The following is a 21,978-nucleotide window of genomic DNA, read 5'->3' as shown; positions in this document are numbered from 1 at the left end:
GGGTCCTCATCCTCCACCATTCCCCAGTGACATCTGATTGCCCTGGCTTGCCTTCATGTATATGAAGATGTATTTAACTTCAAAAGTCTTTTTTATACCTGGATAAAGTAATCATGGTACAATCTGAGTATTAAGTATTTTTTTTTTAATTTTTTAAATTTTTTTATTATTAGTTTCAGGTGTATAAAGCAATGTAATAGTTAGACATTTATACCCCTCACAAAGTGATAACTCCCCTCTCCCAATCTCCTACCCTTCTGACATCACACACAGCCATTACATTTCCACTGTCTTATTCCTTAGGCTGTACTCCACTTCCTGTGACCATTTATATATATATATATATATATATATATATATATATATATATATATATATATATATATATATATATGTGTGTGTGTGTGTGTATATATATATATACACATATATATTAAATTATAGTTGACATTCATTATTATTTAGTTTGCAGTAGTCAGGCATATTTTGTTTTGATTCTTAATTTCTTCAACTTTTTATTATAAAGAATTTCAAATATACAGAGAAATTGACAACATCTGTTTACCTTCCACCTAATTTCCCTCCTTCATATAAACTGTTAAAGGATAAATTTTAAAAGAGGATAAAATCATGACTCATACAGATATAAAATGACCACATGCAGAAGATTTTATTTAACTCATGGAACCAGTAAGATATTGCAACTAATTCAGAAGCGAACTCAAAGTACCACACATTTAAAGTCAGATAAGAAATGTTGAAATGAATTTACAAATGGATGCAAAGCTGATTAATATCCATAAGATGATAATTAATTATAATTTACCAGATTCAATTTGCATTTCTGTGGGCAGAAATTATTTGCATTGCTATCAATTTTCTACAAGCTAACTTCTACCTCTACAGAGTTGTAAAATAGCCTAGTCAAGGACAAAGGTGGAGGTAATCCAATGGATCATCTAGCCAAGACACAGTTTTTCCTTGTGTGTGTGTGTGTGTGTGTGTCCACGTGTATATATGTAGGTGACTAAATTTTTTTACTGAATCTTTGAAAGTAAGATGAAGACATTATGACCTTTCACCCCTAAATAATAAAGCACACATCTCCTAAAAATGACATTCTTCTATATAAAGACAATAACATCATACCTAAGAAAATAAAAAATAATTCTGTATCATCTGATGTCCAGTTTATTTTTAAATTTCCCCAATTGTCTCAAGATTCTTTTGACATCTTTGTGTGTGTGTGTGTTTTGGACCAAAGTTTCTTTATTTCAGGCTATTTAAAAAATTTGAAGAGCTAATCCCTTGATATTAAATCTGGTGACTAATTGTAGTGGCTTTTCTTACAACATTTCATTTAGCAATGTTTCTGAAACAGATCAGGTGCTTTAGGCTGTCATCCTCCTCCCAAGGGCCTTGTCAGTTTCTTAGCGTGGCATGAACTGTGTGCCTTGTGCGCAAAGGAAATGAACCTATGGGCCCTTTGCTACTTATACAAAAGAAAATTATCTGTTGTTTTGGGGCTATTAATCAGCCTTTGGATTGTACTCTGTTGGTAACTGCCTTGCCTATGGGGGTTCTTATGCAGAAAGGAGAAATTAACTAGAATAGACTAGTCCATTCCATTGGGATGGAAAGGAAGCATGGAAATTCAAGATAAAATGAGAGGCCAAGGAAAGGGGACATTCTTTTAGCATCCCTGTATTGAAGCTGATTTTTGTGTTTTGAGTTCCAGTTCAAACTAGATAGTGTTCAGTTCTTCATGACTTAGGTAGCTTTTCTTTAATAGTTAGCCCTCAGTTATAAAAAGTTATATAAAGTGAGGATTTTGATAAATTTTAAAAAATAATTTAATTATAGGTCTTACGTAAGAGATATTATACAGTTATTCTGACAACTTCCTCTTAATTTTGTCCCAAAGGCTACATTTCTAAATCTACTAATGTGTTGGAGGTTTCCATACCACCCCTAGGTTTGGTGATTCAGTACAAGGATTCAGAGAAGTCAGCATATAATGGTACTCGCTGTTCTGATTTATTACAGCAAAAAGCTACAAAACTTAGGTTTCCAAGAGTGCCTCTCCCAGTGGAATCACACAGGATGGGCTTAATTCCTCCAGCATTGAATTGTAAATTGTGACAACACATGGAATGTATTGTCTACCAAGGAAGCTTGTTAGAGACTTGGTGCTCACAGTTTTTACTAGGGGTTGGTCACATAGGTACCCTCTGCCTAGCACTTCTCAAAATCCCAGACTCCTAGAAGAAAAGGAGCTGTTCAGTATAAACCACGTTGTTTATACAGTTTAGGCACAGTGAGCCACTCTTATCAGTTCTGGGAATGGTGGGAACCCTCCCGAAATCTGGGTACCCAGATACCAGCCGAAAGGTCAACCTTTCAAGCAAGATTTTCTAAGGAAAGCAGTTTCAGGCCTGCTTTGTTAACATTTTTATATATAACTAGCTTTTTTCCTTTCCTCTGCTATGCAAATCAGAAGAAAGAATGCTTGTATCTTTTCAGTAACAAATTTACTCGGATTTTGTACATCATTTGCAGGCTATATGGGGAGAGGGGGAGGCAAAAAAGGATGTTGCATGGTACTTTGATTTTTCTCTTCCCTGGATGAGTACTTTTTAATTTCTATGTGAATCCATTTACTATTTGTCAAAAAAAAATTCAGAGTTTTGCTAAATATTATTTGTAAAGTTGTTACTCTTAAAAACTGTACTGTGTGCTCTTAGGTGATCTTTTTCTATTAAAAAATACACCAGTTCCTAAAGACAACCCACAGAATGGGAATACATTTTTGCAAATCACGTATCTAATCAGAAACTTGTATCTGGAATATATAAGGTACTATTACAATTCAGTAATAAAAAGACAACCCAATTTTAAAGAATGAACATATTCAGAATACTTTATGACATACTGCTGTATTTCTGTCAAGTATCTTAGTTCAGAAATAAACCTCCGTTTTCCTCATCTAGGATTTGGCTACATATGTTGCCTGAGTGGGAGCTGAAGGTGGACTTCTCATTAAGGAATTCTTGGCTGGAGCTTTTCTTCTAGGGGTCTAAATGTCAGAATGCTAAGGAGGAGATGGGCTTATTCTTTAGCCTTTGAACATTAAGTCATAAAATGGATTTGAGTCAGCTTGTATTTGGGTAAAGGAAGTGAGTTTTCTTCCCACTTGATTTTGTTTCATTCAGAATTCATCAATTCACTTAGCTATATAACATTATATAGTAGGCAAATTTTTATTTCGTGATCTTACTGATATGTTTCTTGTGTATTTTTCTATCAGCTGACAGTTTAGGAAGGCCTGATTGAGAAAGGCAGCCTGTGTTCCATTTAGACTGGTGCTTTATATTAGTCCTGTATGAGTGTCTGGAATAGAAAAAGAATTATGAGGAATCTGGGGCAACTTTCTTATTCCATCTGAGTCAGGTACTCCCAGGGACCTCAGTCTGTTTTTTGAAATAATGTACATTCTTAGCCAGATCATCCCTCAAACTCATGTTCAAAGGCAAATACCAAATACAAATGAATTTGAGATTGACTGCCATTTTAGATGATTTACATCACTCTCCCTTCATAGCAAATTATTCCTGTATTCTTGTGAAAGGGATGAGAAACTCTGACTCAGTGAGTGTTTCAGAAACAAATAATACATTTTAAAAATTTCCCATTATGTATCTTGAAATCTCAACAAGGACGTGCCTCACCACAAAGATCGGGGATGCGCATGAAGGTGAAACGCTGTGTCCTGTTAACCACTCCCTCCCACATCAGTGTCCCCTCTCCTTACAGAAGCTGTACTGTGTGACCACATTATAGTGTGGTCTTCAGAGCACACAGGTGATCTGATTTCTTTTGTGACTTACTCTCCGAGATCCTGCATTTTAGTCTTGCGTGTGAGATAGTACCAATGACCAGATACGCTATTTCGTTGGTGTTTCTACGATTGATGTTCTTGTAAATCTCTTAGGGGATTTTAACATCATTCAATCTATATTTAAATCTGTATTCAAACAATAAGAAGTACGACTCTTGGCAGGAATTAATTGTGTATTTGAGAATGGCCAGTAAAATGAATATCTAAACAACTTCATAAAGCAGGTGAGAATAAATCTTTCAAGCAAAATGTAACTGTCCTCGTCTGCTCCCTGAGTAACCGGTGCCAGGGAGCCAGACTGCTATTAGTTTGAATATTATGGATTAGTTTCCTGGAGAAGTCGATTGTGATGCCAGCATAGTACAGGGCATTCCCTCTCTCTCTCGTTGTCTAAGCCTGTCGTTCCCGCAGAGCCCCTGAATGCAACCTTACAGGGCTATGAAGTACAAAACCACATCAAGCAACTCTAGCCAGTAGGCATTTGTGGTGATAGGAAGAAAAAGTTGATAGAGGTCTTATCTATATTTGTTTTCTCTCTCCCGTCTCCTGCATTCTTACCAGGCAAAAGTAGAAGAAAAGATCCAAGAGGTCTTCAGTTCTTACAAGTTCAACCACCTTGTACCAAGGTAAGCTGTGGTTAGGAGTTTGAGAGGATCTGGGAGACACCACCTTCTTTCCTCCTTGAGTTTATCCTACCATAGGGGATGAGTCTGCTGTGAGACTGGTGGTTTTTGACCTTGTGACTGGCTACCTGGATATGCTTATGACCCCAACTCCTTCCTCTCTTGGAATGCTGTTTAGAGGAGATGCTCCACTTGAGCTTGAGCCATCAGGTGTTACATGGGGATGCTCTTCGAGACCTAAACTCTGAGATGTGAAGATGGAGAGAGGCTTCGACATATGAATTTTGGGGGACACAATTCAATCCATGGCAATGTGGCTCTTCGTACAGATTCTGGCTGACCAGAAGAAACTGGATATATGTCCCTTCAATTTAAAAGAATCATAAACCTCAAGGGAGAAGTTAAAACTCAGTCACTTGGTACTGTGGCCTTTGAAGCTCTAGATAAACATCTAAAGAAACCTTTTCCAGGATTTTACAATAACGCATATTAGCATTTGTGTGTATGTGTGTGTTTGTGATTAAGCAGATGAAAATGAAAGAACATTTTCCCTTGTGGAAATGGTCACTGAAAGGAACTTCTCTCCCCCTGCTTGTGGCTAAAGTTGGTTTTGAAATGAGCTAAACAGAGAACTCATTGGTTCTCTCGCAGCAGGACTCCTAGGGCCTGGCTGGCTGTCTGTGAGAGAGGTTCAAGATGGGAGGAGAGCTATCAGGGAGCCGCCTCTGGGCTTCCTCAGGTCCTGTCCCTAGGGAACAACCTGGAGCGGCAGAAAATGTGACTGAGGCTCCTTTCAGGTAGATGTTTCTGGGACGCGGAGGCTTCAGGTAGTTTGTTGTCACTTACAGATCCTAAGGAGTAAGCCAGTGTCTCTTACTCCCTAGAAGTAGAAAAGCATTTGCGTCTTAGGTCTCTCATTTTCTCGTGACTGAAAAGCTCCTTGTCAAGTAGAAGGAATGCTGAGAGAAGACAAGAAATGGGTTCCTTCTCTAGGTTTTTTTTTTTCTTTCTTTTTTCCAAAAAGGGGGAGAGTTTGTTTAGTTACATAATTCACCTCTCTAAAAATGCTAAGTCCTATAGGGAAGGTTAACCTCTGGCTGATGGGTGTCCTGCTGTGTGATGTGTGAAAACACACTAGAGAACTGACAGAACAAACCCCTGAGCCAAAGCAGACGTGTCCTTGAGTCTAATCACTGCTCTCCTTGGGCTCTCCGCTTGATTGCATTTTAACTTCCTTTTGGAGACTTATCATTCTTTATATCAAAAGGACATATATCTAGGGAGAACAGTCTCTTTTGGTCAGTCAGAAATTAGCTTTACAATTCCTTTGTTCTTTTATTCATTTGACAAATACCGGGCGTGCCAAAAAATGTATACAAGTGGACACTTTGGTCAGCGTTGCTCAAGCAGTCGTTCGCCATAATCAGAAATGTCTGGACGCTGATCGTAACCACTTTGAGCACCTCTTGCCATTGCAGAAGTCAAACGTGACTTGTATTCGTCTTTTCTTATCGGTATATATTGGGCATTACAATTTGAATACAGTTTTCCTTTCTTAAAATGTGTATCCATTTTTTTGGCACCCTCTGTAGACGTCGAGAGCCTGCTCTGTGTCTGCTGGGCACACATGCTAGACTGACATGAGCTCCCCTCACTGAGTTACAAGGCAGGCGTACTGAACACGTAATTCCAATAAGTACACCCCCTTTCTCACCTCGTCCCTTTCCCCAGCATTATACTTAGGGTCACAAAATGTTATGTACAAGAAACCTTTAATGCTGTCTTGTCTGACATGAGGAGGCTAGTGTTCTCTTTTGGAACAGGGTGTTTTCCTTTCCTTTGAGTTGTGGCTTAGCAACTCAAGGTATTTGGCATATGCAAATTCCTTTGACTGTTTTTCTGACAGAGAAGAATTGACCTACAGAAAACCCCACTGTGAATCGGTCCGTTCAGAGGTAGAAGCCCGGAGTTCTGCCGCCAAATTCTGTGCTCGCCCTCACCTGCTTGGGTTTCTCAGCCTCCCCTCACTTCCTGAGTGGGTCCCTGCCTGCTCGCATGGATGCTCTCTGGGACCTGCCTGGTTCTTCTCTTTCGTCCTGCCCACACCCAGCCTACTCAGTCGGGGCCAGCGATTCCCTGGTCTCAGCCAGGTCCCTCACACCTCTGCCTTTTTGCTCCCCCATCTTTCCAGTCCTTACCATAGCATCCCTCCCCATTGCTGCTTCTGCTAAAGGGTCCCAGCAAGATTTCCAGGAAAAAAGATCGTATAGCACTGCCTATTGAATGGCTTCACCAAAAGTGTATACTTCTTAGCTTTAGCTGGGCCCTCACGACTGCTTTCTAATCCTTTTATTCGTCTCGTATAGATTCCCTAACACATTCACCACAATGGCCGATCCACAATTCTGCCACACCCTTGTCTTCTAATTCCTGAGAAAATGGAGGCCTTCACCCTTGAGTCTCCTTGGTTTCCCTCCTCCCCACTTCAAAGTCCTGTGTCTGTCGAACTTCACACTGTCTCCCATCACTCTGTCTCCAAGGATGTAGAATGTAGGCTCTTGCATTTTCAGCATCTCCCCTTTGCTTCAAGCATGTTCGCCTCTTGTCTGTCTGAACCACCTGCCTTCACCCCAGTGCCCCCACAGGCCACCGCTCTGTTGTCTTTCTTCCCTCACAGTCACCACAAGCACTCTTAGATTGTGGGTTTCGTTTCCTGTCACGAGTCTTATCCCCTTCCCAGTCCATTCAGTATGCTGCAGCTAGGGTAATCTAGAAAATGCAAATCTGACCATGTCTTTCCTGTGCCTAAAATACGTCAATGACTCCCTTAAAATTTTTTTAATTTTCCTTGTTTTGAGATGTAATCCATGTATCATACAATTCACTTATTTATAGTGTACAAGTCAGTGGTTTTTAGTATAGTCACGGTGTTGTGCAGCCATCACCACCATTAATTTTAGGACATTTTCATCACCCCAAAAAGAAACCATCAGCCTTTATCCTCCAATACCTCCATCCCCACCCTGGCCTCTGGCAACCACTTAATCTACTTTCTGACTCTATGGATTTGCCTATTCTAGACATTTCATTTAAATGGAATCATGCAAAATGTGATCTTTTGCGACAGCTTCTTTCACTTAGCACAGTGTTTTCAAGGGTCATCCATGTTGTAGCACAGTGACTCCGTTCTTTGATTTAAAATCAAACTCCCAAAGTATTTATAAGTCCTGAATGATCTGCCATCTCTGTAGCTCTCCAGTCGGATTTCTCACTGCTCACTACCTTGTGCTTTGGCTCCAGCTGAACTAAACTCACTGGAATGTATCTTGGTGATTCCTTCCTGCAACACCGTCTGTCCCTTGCATTTTGCCTGGCTGACTCATGTCCTTCAGGTCTCCTTCATTCGTTGACTCAATGCGGTGTCCTTTTGGAAGTTTGTTCTGATCCTCCATGCCCGCCAGGGAGCTGCCTCAGCCCACCACATTTCCTGTCGGTCTGGGCTGTGATTCCACTGACTTGTCTGTGTCCACTTCTGGACCGTAAGCACTGGACCCTCAGTCCGCACAGAGGGGTGCTCACTGAGTCCTATTCCCTGGACCTCCTTGAAAGAAGAGTCTGCTTTCTCCTCTTCTTTATGATCTGGAATCTGCCCTCACCACCCCCTGAACTCTCTTGAAGTTTGCCAGCCACTTTGTGGTTTGCCCTCTTTTCCCATAATCTTGCTGCAGGATTTGCCACTGCTAATACCTCCATGATAGTCTCTCCTCCCGTTTTGCCTGTGACCTGACACTGCCTGTGTCCTTCCCCTGCTTATGTCATATTCTTTATTTCTCTCCTCTGGCTCTTTGTCCCCCTCCCAGCCCTTAAAGATGGGCCTTCCCCTATTTCTGCATTCAGACTTTCTCTCTGCTCTGTCCTCCACTCCTGCAGCTTCACCTGTCACCTGCATCCAGATAAATGATTCCCAGTCTGTCTCTGTCACCTGGATCCCTCTCCTGAGTCTCACATGTGTTTCCAACAGTGCGATTGGCAGCCTCACCTGCATACACTTTCAGTGCCTTTAAAGTCCACCTGTCCAGAAGTCAGCTTATCATGGGTCACTGTGCCAGTTCAAACCCTAAGAACTCTAAGTACTTCCCACCTGGTTGACTCTTAATAATTGATCGATAAGCATTTGTTCAACTGAATACCTACGAAAGGGAATGGTTCATCTGATCCAGTCTTCCCACCTCCTCTCTCTCCCCACTTAGTGCTTTCATTCAGTTCGGTTTGTAATCACATACTGAATACCTACTGATGTCAGATAATTTTTCTAAAGCACAGTTCTGGTCATTTTTTTCTTAGCTCAAAACCTGCAGGGCTTCCCTTTACCTGCTAAATTGACTAGAGATTCCTCAGCTAGCATCCCAGCCCCCTGCAAAAACGACTTCAGCTGCCTTTTCGATCTCTCCTCTTTCGTTCCTAATGTTCAGGCCAAATCCTCTTGCACACTTCATACCTGTGCTGCCGTCAGCCACCTGCACCTATTTAAACTTAATTTAATTAAAATTAAATAAAACTTACAATTCAGTTGCTCAGTCACACGAGTACATTTCAGGTGCTCATTGCCATATGTGGTTAGTGGCTACGTGGTGGACAGCACAGATGACATTTCCGCCATCACTGAAAGTTCTTTGGACAGCGCTGGTCTGTACCTTTTTTGTTTCTGTTCCTTCTGGCTAAGCTGTCCTCCCACTGTGTCCTCCCCTCCTTGCCGTCTTCACCTATAAAATGTTTCTCCCTCTACTGGGGCTCATATTTCACCTCTTCCCCATAACCTTTCCTGATCATTCTTTTATTTCTTAATGAGATGGGCCCTCCCTTGAGAGCCTCAGTAGTATTTTATCTATGTTTTCTTTATGAAACAAATCCGTTTTTATTTTCTCTTACGGTAGCCACTTTTGTCTTTATTTCCTTTCCAGTGCTGAATTGGAAGACTTTTTGAGATAAAGACTACACCAATGATCTTATTCTGTGCATAGCATAGTGGGAGTTCCATAAACAATTGTTGAATTGAATATCTAGAAAAGAGAATGGTCTTCCTTCATTTCTGAAATCGTTAAGTACAGTGAAGGTCTTGCCTTTCTGTATTTTTTCCTTCCTTCCGCAATCGCACAGGCTCTTCTGCCAGACCAAGCACCAAGTGCAGCGCCTGTGCTTGGCCTACCTGTGCGGGTGGCCATGGGTGCCGCATTCCTGAAGCCAGTATTGCCGACATCCGTGCCAAGGAGAGCAACGGGCTGCAGAATACAGACTATCCTCTGGCCAAGGCTGTGGGTCATGTCGGAGGTGGAATTTAAGGGAGGGAATCGTAGACGGATAACGGAGGGACAGGCAGGGTACAAACTACAAACCTCAGAGAAGTGACCCCAGAAGAAATGACTGCAATGACAGAGGCTAACCAAGTCAGGGAAGTTGTGAGGCTCAGATTTAAATTGCTTACAGGATGGGGAGCCGTGAGATAGCTGTTTACAGTGAGACCCTAGGGGAACTTTCTGGGTGGTTTGTCACTGCCTGGCTGTGTGTGTTCGTTGTGGCTTTTTATTCAGCCTAAAGTCACCCGCCATGAAGAAGAGGATCTTAGAAGATTTGCCAGTACATTTTCAGATACTTTAGGGACATTGAGATACTGGTCTCCTTTCTCTAGCTTAGCCGCCCTTGGGAGCTATAGAAGTTGCTGGTTTTCCATTCATTGACTGTGGGGGGACGTGCTGAAGCTGAGAGTGTGTAGGTGCACGTGTGTGTGCACATTCATATGCACGTGTTTTCTGTAGCGGGGTGGAAACATATGCTATTAGAATAAGTTTACAAGCTCTTTGTCTTTCCAGGCTCGTTTTGCAGAGGGAGAAGCACTTTCATTACCTGAAAAGAGGCCTTCGACAGCTGACAGATGCCTATGAGGTAAACACACTGTCCAGGAACTCTTTCTATCAAATTCTCAGCCAGATCTTTCTCCCTTTTTTCTCTTTGAACGTAAAAGACTTATGAGCCTGACCTCTTGCAGGTTCACTCATTGTACCGTGTGGCTCTGGCAGGAACCAGGTACACAGGAGCCAGGTCCCACAGAGCTGGAACCCCCACTTCTGAAAGGGCAGAACCAGGTCTCTCCCTGTCTTGTCCTCCTGCAGAGATTGTGGAGCACCCTGGATCGGGTGGGTTTTCTTCCTCCATTAGGTCACGGCTGAGGGGTTCATGTGCTTTGTTTTAGACACCCCTTGACAGCTAGCTAAGAGGCAGTTACCTGTTCATCCCAATCCTTTGCCCTATAAGCTGATTTAATTCCTACACTGGCCAAAGGATCAGTATATAAATCCCAGAGCGTACTATCTAGTTTAACACTGTCAACATGCCCACTGTAAAACTCACATTCCTCAGGTCCCTAGGGTTCCACAGGGGCCCTGGGGACGTGGGGAGGGGTCCTGGGAATGGGGCTGAGTGGCAGGCAGAGGGGGACTGTGAGCAGGAGGGCTCCAGTCTTCCTGCCCCGCTTTACAGACAGCAGCCTGCTCTGAATTTGCTTTCTATTTGGGGGTTGCATATTTGATTATTTACTACAGGGATTGACCAACTCAAATGTAGACCCAAGCAGGTAGCATAAATAAGAGGTGGACTTGGGGGAGACTGAGGCAAACCAGAGGCCCCATGCTTTTACTCTGTTCCTGCCCATAGCTGCCATCTAGGAATGGAGACCCAGGTTGCCAGATCTCTCTCTCTCTCTCTCTCTCTCTCTCTCTCTCTCTCTCTCTCTCTCTCTCTCTCTCTCTCCCCCCCCTAAATGAAGCCAGAAATCTAGATTCTGTATGAATCTCCGAATGCTTAAATGTTGCAACCAATTTCAACGAAACAAACCACTACAGGGAGCAAGCAGAGCACATCCGTGGACTTCCATCCTCAATAGTTAGGATCCAGTCAGTCCTGAGGCAGTTAATACCATTACCCACTAACTAACTAGTGTGCTAAAAGCTTACCATGCATTATCCCATTAACTCTCATCACGACTCCATGAGGTAGCTGAGTCTTTGTTTTTTACAGATAAGGAAACAGGCACAGCAAGATGTATTAATTTGTTCAAAGGCACATAGCAAATAAGAAGAGGAGCTGGGACTCAAACCCAAGCAGGCCAAATGTGTATAGCAGTGTCTTCGGGGGCCACACCACTGCCCCCAGGTGGCAAGCTCACCATAGCACATGTATGAGGAGGGCACCTTGGGCCACTGGAAAGAGCATTGGCTTGGGAGTCCAGAAACCTGGGTTCTTGTCTCATCTCTGACATTTACTGTCTTTGTAATCTGGAAAAAGTTCATCTCTCTGGACCTCATTGATGTACTTTTAACCTGTAAAACAGGGGTAGTAATATTACCTGCCTGCCCAGACCTTGAATGCTCAACATTTACAGCTTGAATTAGGATCGAGTTCTGTTCACACTTCACCTTGGAAGCCTTTCCCAGCGCCCCTAGGCAGAGTTAGTTGGTCTCTTCATGTGTTCCCTCAGGACGCTTCTGCCTGTTACACCATTTATCAAGGTGTAGGTACACACGTGTTATGTTCCATCTTGTTCCAGAAAGACATAAGGTAATTATCCTCATGTGTCTGTCTAGTGCCCTTTTCCTCTACAGATAACTACACACATTCTATATCCCAAGCATCTCAAGAATAGGAACTGAATTTTATTCATTATTGCACCCCCAATATGTAATATAGTGCTTGACACAAGGTAGATACTTATTAAATATGTAGTTAATCCGTGGATGAGTTAATCCAGGAAATCCTTTTCTGAGATTATATATCTCTGTGGGTCGACCCTGAGAAAACTGTAGCACTTAACTGCTGAGCATGCGAGAAGTCCTCTGCTCAGCCTTCCTTCCGTGCCGGTCAGGGAAGGACCCATCGGGTTCAAGGTGAACGTCTTTGTCGCATTGTCCTTTTCTCACCTATGGTTATTTCAGCTCCTGGCTTTGGCCACAAAGCAAAGCGTCCCTCATTCGCTGACCGTTCATAGCGTGCCCTCCTCGCCCTTGCCAGGCTGCAGGGAGTGAGACAGATGTCTCCTTGTCAGCAGTGTCTGGGAATGATTCTGAATAAGGGGTGTGTTTTCTCCCCTGTGCCTTTCACAGTGTCTGGATGCCAGCCGCCCATGGCTCTGCTATTGGATCCTGCACAGCTTGGAACTACTAGACGAGCCCATCCCCCAGGTGGTGGCCACAGAGTGAGTCTGGCTTCGGGGAACTAGGGTGTTCCCTGGAATTGTAGTTTGAGTTTGGGGTGCTTTTTGTTTTGTTTCTGTTTTATTTATTTTAAATGAAAAACACAAGAGTGCTTCAGAGAAACCCATGCCCTTCTCTTGACCTTCAGTAACTTCCTGAAACTCCTCCACTTTAGAAGCCTGTTGTAAGGTCATGGATAGAAAAAGACTTTGAACTCCCAAGAGAAGGATTCTGATTTCTTCTTGCTCTTGTTCTGGTCTTTGAGAAAAGCCTTCATCATCACCTCGGAGGCCATGATTTTGCCAGACAGCACAGTATGCACTTGAATAGTTTCTGTGGGGAAGCATGTGCCAACCCAGTGAACAGAAATGCCTCTGCCTCCCGTAAACACCTCCCTAGAAGTCCCCCGTCACCAATGCCTGGAGGACAGTGTAGCTCTTGATGGCACCAGATGTGTTACCGTCTCGGTGTGCAAATGCCATGACTCACAGTTTTCTTCTGATTAGAGATCTAAGCTACTCAGATTCTTCCCAAACTGCAGGTGCAGATGGTCTTCTCAGCATGGCACCTCATCCTTAGACGCTCATCACGATTTATATGTTAAAGAAGAGGAAACTGCTCTTCAGTCCAGTCTTAGGGATGCCAGGGGGAGGAGAGGGCAGCCAGCAATTGGATCCAATGCCCCAGTTCTTGCTGAGAGACGGCATGTCCCCTCGGCAGCCACTTGAGCTTCTCCACCCCCCATGGTGTTCCTGAGGGACAGGAGTCTGGGAGGGGAGGCCCCTGCGCCAGGTTCGTTTTTTCCACAGCACATAGAGGTGGCTGTACCAGGATGCTTAGAGGCTAGTCGTGCCCCTCCCTGGCCACAGTGCATGGGTCACACTGTCAGGTCAGGAGAACAGAACCACACATTGTCTCATTCATTCTGTCTTAACAATAACCTCTCATTCTTGCCTTCCTGGGCAGGGTGTCTTGTGATGAATGTGGATAGGGAAGATAATAAAGAATTCGGCCATTAACCCTTGTGATACATGCGATGCTTTCTGAGGGAGAGGAAAAATATGCATTGTCCTCCTCATCGTGATGCTGCCGGCCTAGTTGCTTCTAGCTCTGGAAGGAGAGTTGGATACAGTTTCTGCAGTAACAGGAATTTAATTGTTAAAATAAAGGCCCATGTGTTTTTGAAATACCAGTTGGAGGTTGTGGATTGTTTGGGAGGTTTCGCCCCCCACACATACACAATCAGGGTGTTCGGTAGGGGAATGGGAGAGTCGTGCAGGAGAGAAGAAGGAAATGGCCGGGATTATGAGAGTGAATGAAGTACAGATGCCCCCTAGAGGAGGACATAGACCGATTTGAAAAGGGAAGATAGTGACAAGGGGGTTCCTTGGGTCAGCATCGATTTTGAGTTTTTTCTAGGTTGTATACTTGGTGTTTTATAGGTAAGTCTTTTCTGAGGAAATAAGTGTCAGAGCAGCTTTTGTGGCAACATCAGATAGGAAGAGAGCATCCCTTTAACGGGCTTTTCACATTGAACAATTGGAGACAACCTAAGTACAACAAACAGTAGGGGATGCTTTAAAGTATAAGTTTAAGTAAATTATGGTGCAACACATACAATAAAATATTATGTAGTCATTTAAAAATTAAAAAGTTAACAGTTGTTAACGAGACTTATTGTGATGATCATTTTGCAGTATATACAAATATCAAATCATTACGTTGTACACCTGAAACTAATGTTGATTATACCTCAATAATTTATATATAAATGTGTATATTTATATGGAAATGGTCATGATTTAAGCACAAAAGATAGTTAAAAAGATTTCACTTTGATAGATTAAAAATATAGATGATTATATTCATAGGAAAAACCAGAGGGACACACACACACACACACACACACACGTAGTTATTTCTGGATAGTGGAGTTAAAGGTGATTTTTTTCTTTTCTAAGGTTATTTACATTTTCTAAAATTTCTACGATGAACTTGCATTATTTTGTAATTAAAAGAATGTTTTAAAACTCCAAAGCTGATTTATCCTAATTTCAAAGACCACTTGATAATTAATGACTGAGAATTTTTGTTTCATGGCTGCCTTAAAAGCTTTGCTTGTGGTTCTTCTGAGCATTGATTTAACAGACTTTTGAAGAATTACTTAGACTTTCCAGTAATAATGTATTTTGTTTTGTGCCTAGCAGGCAATTAATTCTAGGTGCAGATCATATTTGTTATGAACAGAGCCTCGTAGCTCTGACCTATAAGGAAATAAATTATTTTTAGTAAGATACAGAGAAATCTTAGTGACTTCTACAAAAATATGTGGACTTTTTTTTTTTTAGACTATCTGGTATAGGATATTGCCTTTTTATTTATTTTGCACAGGGAAAAGAAGTGCTTTGAAAATGTGGTCAGGTTCTTTTTTCTTCTTTTTTTTACAAATATTAAGGTGACCTAGAGGCTGAGTTTAGCTCTGGAGTTTTATTATTTCCTGCCCTCTTCTCTCCCCACAACCTCACCTAGTGAGCAACACATGCACAAGTACACTTCTCTCTCCTGTTTTGTTTTCCTGTTGTGCTTCTATTTGTTTAGGGAACAATACGCACGCAGAGTTCCCTCCAGTGGACACAATCCCTTTTGTCAGCTAGTGTGACTGCTGACTGCAGCGAGCAAGGCCAGATTCTTACTGCTGGTGTCAAACTTTTCAAGAATCATATAATCGTAGGTACGAGTTTAGCTGGCCTCACTTTTAAGAGATTGTACTCACAAAGGCATACATGTTTGCCTAAAACAAATTAACATTTTGGAACCAGACTAAGTACATTTGCTTTGGTAATGATTTTAGCACTGAAGGCAGATCCTTCCATGAGAATCCCCTGCTTTGTTATTGCAAGACACTTGAATGAAATGCATGGAGTAAAATGGAAATCACAGGGAGACCACTGCACTGTTAAGTTAGGTTTTTATTTTCTGTAAGACTTAAAAATTGTCTTTAACTGAAAAAATTGTTTTAGGACTTTCCTGCTTGTAAAGTTTTTCCAAAGATTAAATTAACATCTTTGTCAATATTTTATTTCTCTTTCAAAAAGTTATTAATAGCTTCTCCCCGAATAACTCCTTAAATATTTTTAAGTTTTAAATTTAAATATAATTTGTCTGTTTTTGTACCTTTTAATGAAGACACCTTATCTAGTCTTGTCTTCTGGGCACACTTGGGCACCAAGTGGGTAGAGGCGAAGGATGACACTAAATATCCTCCACACAACCGTCCACACCACAAAGAATCATCCAGCCCAACATGTCACAACTACCCAGGTGGAGAAACCCTGCTCTAAAATAACCGACTTTAGATTTGACCACACATCCAAAACAGTAGTATGCCGAGGACTGCCAGCGCTTTATGGAGTCAAGTACCTGCCACACTCTATAGGCAGCCCTGGCCTTCTGGAATCAACTAGAGAGCCTGCCTTTCACCTGTTCCTGGCTGTATCTACCTAGGAAAGACGTTTTCCTCTCCCTTGTAGTGTTAAACTGAAGCTGTTTTACAGTATGAAATTGGAAAGACTCCGTACCAGGAGAAGCCTGATGTCACCTCGTTCATCTTGCCTTTGCCTCTACTCCTGAGCCATTCTGCTCAAGGATGACTGTTCCTATTTCCAAAGCTATAATCTTGGTAACTTATCCTAGGCCTGAAATCTGTCTGTGGTAACCTATATTCTGGTGCTCAAGTTTTTCTTAAATCTCGCCTAAAATCGTCTTGCTTCAGATTAGCTTCTATGTTTAAACAAACTATGTTTATTTACCAGAAAGTTTGTATAATTATCTTTTGTATACTTGAGGTATTTTGCTGGGTCGCTTCCTCATTTTTCTGTGGTTGCCTGTAATATTAAGGCTTTTAATAATTTTTATGTTTAGCCTTTTTTACAATTCGAACCTGAACTTCCTTTGAGTTGAAAAATGGAGGCTTGAGCCAAATATAATTCTGACCAATACTGTGTTTATGAGACTTAACTAGTGTTTTTGTTATTGTTGTTCACAACGCATGGGCCCTAACTTCTGGTGCTTTTTCTGCTGCGTTCCCATCTTCCATTTACATACTTTACTCATCCCCCACTCCTGCCTTCCCTAAGTATGTGTACTACTTGCTACGTGTACCTGTTTCCTTTGTTTTATTCTTATGGGCTTCTGATTTGTTTTGTATTAGTCTGGACTTCTAAGTCTTACCTTGGAGGTAATTCCTGCTCGTTTTGCATTATCGTATCATTCACTATACATGCTGTTGAGGCCTTCATCCAAGTTGGTGACAGTGATGTCCAGAATCAAGCACATTAGGTCAATCCTCAACTAGCATCTAAAAGTCTGAGTAAATGCCTTGTAAGGCTGACAGTAAAATATTGATACTCTTGCTTTGAACTTGATCCTCTTACAAGTTTTACATTCTTTTTAATAGTTGAATGATAGAGCAGTGGTATCCAATAGAACTTTCCACGATACTGGAAATGTTGTGTGTTTTGTAGTAGCCTCTGCCGACATGTAGCTATTGAGCAGTTGCAGTGTGGCTTGTGTGACCAAGGAGCTAAATGTTTAAGTTAAAATTTAAATAGCCTCCTGTAGCTAGTGTCTGCCTATTGGACAGTGCAGAGCTATGGCGCTGCGACCCAAAATGTGACACCCCCAGAGCAGCGTCATTGCCGTCACCTGGCACTTGTTGGAAATGCAGAATCTCAGAATCTCATGTAGCTCTACTGAATTAAATCTGCATTTTAACATGATCCGAGGTGGTTTCTTTGCACCCTCAAGTTTAAGAAGTGCTGAAACTTGGTTGTACATTGGAGTCACATGGGGAGTTTTAAAACCTGTTTCCACCTGGGTCCCAACCTCAGCTATTCTGATTTAATTGTTATGAGGTGTGGCCTGGGCATTGGGGTTTGTTCAAAACATCCCACAAGTAATTCTAATTGCACAGCAAATTTTTATGATACTCAAACTTTGTGCATATTCAAATCACCTGGGAATTTGATAAAACTATGGAGGCCCAGGCTCTTTCCTGCTTCAGCAAGCCTGCCTCTGTGTATTCTTTACCAATGATTCTGAGACACATTTTTTGGATTAGAAAATCTCCCCTATCTAGAAGATAGTTTCCTACTTTGTTGGTAATTGCCACATAACCTAGAATAAAATGCCTTGCTGATTTGAAAGAAAATTGATCTACTAGATCATATGACTAAAAAGTCATATGACTAAATGACTGACGTATGAATACTTGTTTTTTTTACAAAGTTTGCCACTGTTGCTGTTTGCACAGTGTTTACTGCTTGTGATATTTTTATTTTTATTAGTTGGTGAATTTCTGGTCTCTGAGATAAGTTTTTCTCCCCCTTTTGATAGCTAGCCGTATCATTCACATTTTGGGTTTCAGAACTGCTAAGAGTTCTGCTGCTGACAGCTGGTAGCTTCATGGTCAACATGCCAGTTCCTTAAGGCTTCTCTGGATCAGAATGTTCCATGATATGGAAGTGTCTGAGAGTTCAGAAAAGCCCCAGTCCTGGTTCCCCAGCTAGCCCCACAGGCAGTCAGGTGCAGTGTGTCAGCTGAGGGAGATTGGCGTGGAGGCATGATTTAGAGGTGTCTGCTGCCTTCCAACCCCAGCTCATTTCAGGGTCTGGATCAGACCAGTTTCATTTAGCACGCTTCTGTCTTGGGAGCTGGGAAAGGGAACGGATAACTAGGTGACTCTTTAATGTGCTAAAACATTTTGCTTTTGTGACACAGAATACTTTTTGTATGTTAGTGCAGCCAGCCGTTGCTAGAACATGAGTTTATTAGCTACTTGTTCCCAGGAAATGTGCTAAGAATCGATGAAGCTTTGGAACATATGTTAAGAACAAACTCTTTCTCTATGACAATTAATTGCTGTTAAAAACCGTCCACAAAACTATCTCCTTTCTGTGATTTTCTACTTCAGTTTCAATCCTGGTGTTTCCTACAGCAAAATTTTAGGTGCAAATAGAAGTGAATGTATTGTTTTTGAACTGTGACAATTTCAGGACTCCAACAGCAAGTCAGCAGCATTTTCTGTTGCTGTCCCTTCCCAGATAATGGATGATCTGAAATTAAAAGTAATCAAATATGTTGTGGGAAAACAGTAATAAATTGTGTCTTAGTGGAGATTATCTAGATTCTGTGTGGTCCCTGGCAGCCATAGATAAGAAAGAAGGAGATAAAAGAGTCCAGGAAAAGAAGGCTACCTGGGCACTATAAGGACACAGGTATGCACCTTGTTCTCTTACATGGAGGCCTGTCCTCAGCCGGTGACCCCAGCTGAGTCACGGGGACACAAGTTAATAACCAGGACTTTCCCGGGGTACACCTTTCTGGAGAACTTCAGAGGACCTTGGTCAAATACAAGTTACATTCTTGGTTTCACCTGAACCAAGAATGTGGCTTCTGGTTAAACTGATGCCAGGCGTGAGGGCGGGGGCTTGAAGGCAAACCCCCACTAAACAGTTTCCTCAGTGAGGGCGTTGGAGCCTCTGTGGGTTAGTGTGAAAAGTTCTCCCAGAACCCACAGACTGGGATGCATTCTTTGTGATATGAGTCGCAGGCCTTAAGTTTGCCACAACTGAGGTGAGCATGGTTCTCCTAACCATGGAGGCAGACTCCATAGAAGTTTGTTTCTTGTTGGTTGAAGGAATAAACATCATTTAGTGTGCTAGGGCTTAGGTGGCAATGGGAATGAGACGGCATCTCTTTAGATATTCTTAGTAGGCTTAGGTGATGGATCTAGACCAGGGTGGTTCGTGTGGGAAGAAGCAGTTGAGTGCCACCATAGCTTTAGGCACAATTTGGGAGGTACCCCAAAGGCGTGGAGAAGGAGGCTGGTACCACAGATCCAAGGTGGCAAATTGAGTGAAAAGTATGGGAAAGATTTGGTCAAGAAGCATAATAACCCTTACCCCCAGTTCTGTGAAAGTCTGTTTCTGCCCGGCCTTCTGTTCCTTGCTTCATGGCTAGGCAAGTGCTTAACTGTAAAACTCAGATAGGAGGGCATACAACGCTGATGATAGCAGGGTAGAGAGTTAGGCCCTTTGCAGGGGTTACCTATTTTCACTATATATTCAATAGGTGGGAGAAGAGAATTTTTTTCCTTATGAGAGGGCTGGGGGACTTTTGGAAAGGCATGGACTCTGGCGGAATTTGGTGTTTTGAAATGAATGCTCTCTGACTTTGTTTTTCCCTTTGGCTGTGTACTTAGTGTGTGCCATTTCCTGGAGCTGTGTCAAAGCCCAGAAGGTGGCTTTGGAGGGGGACCTGGCCAGCACCCACACCTTGCACCCACATATGCAGCAGTCAATGCACTATGCATCATTGGCACCGAGGAGGCCTATGACGTCATTAACAGGTACAGCCAAAGCCAGCGATGACAGAAACGCAGAAGGGCTCCCTGCTTGCTGACACTGCACTGACCATTGCCATCTCCTGCCTGTCTCTCCTTTGTTTCTCAGAGAGAAGCTTCTTCAGTATTTGTACTCGCTGAAGCAACCTGATGGCTCTTTTCTCATGCACGTTGGAGGTGAGGTGGATGTGAGGTGAGTGGGGTTTTTCTCAGGCTGCTGCATCAGTAGATTCTAGAGCTTATCCGCCATTAGAGATGCCAAACCCAAGGAACAACATGGCAAAGCTGCTGCTTTGTCACAGAACGACACACAGAATGACATGTTGGTGACACAGTGTCGTAATCATTGCAGATGTGATACAGATGTCCTCAGGTGTCATTACCATTCGACTTCTTTTATGTAAATGTCAAAACATTACTATAAGTAAGACACACAAAATCAAATACTTTTGTTTTAAAAGTTAAAAATACATTTGTTTGGTGTAAAATGATAAACTAGAATATATAATAACTATATAGTGTCATATAATCTTTCATTTCTCTGGGATAAGGGAGAAGAAAGCCCAGTAGGGATTTAGTAAATCTTTTGTGAATGAATTTAATGAAATCATGAGATGTTTAATACCTGTGTGAGAATTGCTTTGGGAGGTGCAGAAACCCTTATCGGCTAGTGGAGTGCAGTGAAATAGACTTGCGTTAACTGATTGGAACCAGTTGGCTCAAAATTATTATTTTACTCAAGAATTGTCTGATGTACCTAGCAAGTAGCTTATTAACCTGGCAGGAGATTGGTTATGAAGCATATAGGGAATTCATTGAATAAGTCATTTCTCAACAGCAGTGGATCATTGAGATTTTATACCAAATTCTTATTACTTCATCTAAGAAATATATTTTTTATGGTTTCTGTATCAAAGCATCTTCTTGTCTATTTGTAAATGTGTTTGCTTCTACACAAGTCGATTAACATTCTGGCTTCACCATTGGTTGGAAAATACAGGGGAAGAAAAAAATATGAACGTTGTAGAGCATAAAACACATTGCAGATAAAAGTAGGTAACCAGGCTACAGAGGCCTTTCGTGAAGGATTTTCTTCTATCTGTGACCTGTCTGTTCAAACCAAAAAATTAGACTAGTTATCTACCAGAAAAACTGTTTCTCTACTCGTGACACTTCTGACACCAAATACGTGGTTTTTTCCCTCATATTAATTAGTTCTGACACTAACTACCCAGAGTTAGGACAGATATCACAGGTAAGGGCTTGGTCCCACAAGACTGCGCCCACTTCAGACGCCGATCGTCCGTATTGCATACCCAGGTTACCCACACTTCTGCCTGATTTGGCTATAAATCAGCGGTTCCCATGCCTTCCTCCTTAGGTTCAATAATTTGCTAGAATGGCTCACGGGACTCAGGGAAATATTTTACTATTACTGGTTTATTCTAAAGGTATTATAAAGGATAAAAATGAATAGCCAGATGAGGTCTGGAAGGATTCAGAGCACAGGAGTTTCTGTCCCTGTGAGGCTGGGGTACGCCACCCTCCTGTCAGGCACATGGATATGTCCATCAACCCAGAAGCTCCCCAAACCCTTTTATTTAGGATTTTTATGGGGGGTTCCATTACGTAGGCATGATTGATGAAATCATTGGCCATTGGTGATTAACCCAATCTCCAGCTCTTTCCTCTGGAGAGGGGCGGAAAGTTCCAACCTTCTAATCGCATAGTTCTTCCTCTGGCAACCAGCCCCCATCCTCCAGGAGTCACCTCATTAGCAAAGTCAGGATGGTTGATTGGGGCTTGTTATAA

General features: G+C 42.1%; 1 protein-coding gene across 1 annotated transcript in view; it reads left to right on the top strand.

Moving 5' to 3' along the window:
• Window positions 1-21,978, top strand: part of FNTB (farnesyltransferase, CAAX box, beta) — a 54,763-nt gene that overhangs the window by 8,728 nt on the left and 24,057 nt on the right. The window contains exons 2-6 of the mRNA XM_033107319.1: window positions 4,460-4,524; window positions 10,389-10,461; window positions 12,675-12,766; window positions 20,026-20,172; window positions 20,276-20,359. Coding sequence (XP_032963210.1) covers window positions 4,460-4,524; window positions 10,389-10,461; window positions 12,675-12,766; window positions 20,026-20,172; window positions 20,276-20,359 — 461 coding nt within the window. The remainder of the gene's footprint in view (window positions 1-4,459; window positions 4,525-10,388; window positions 10,462-12,674; window positions 12,767-20,025; window positions 20,173-20,275; window positions 20,360-21,978) is intronic.

The sequence above is a fragment of the Rhinolophus ferrumequinum genome, chromosome 6, assembly GCF_004115265.2.
Source record: "Rhinolophus ferrumequinum isolate MPI-CBG mRhiFer1 chromosome 6, mRhiFer1_v1.p, whole genome shotgun sequence".
NCBI lineage: Eukaryota > Metazoa > Chordata > Mammalia > Chiroptera > Rhinolophidae > Rhinolophus > Rhinolophus ferrumequinum.
This window is presented reverse-complemented; position numbering and strand designations above follow the sequence as displayed.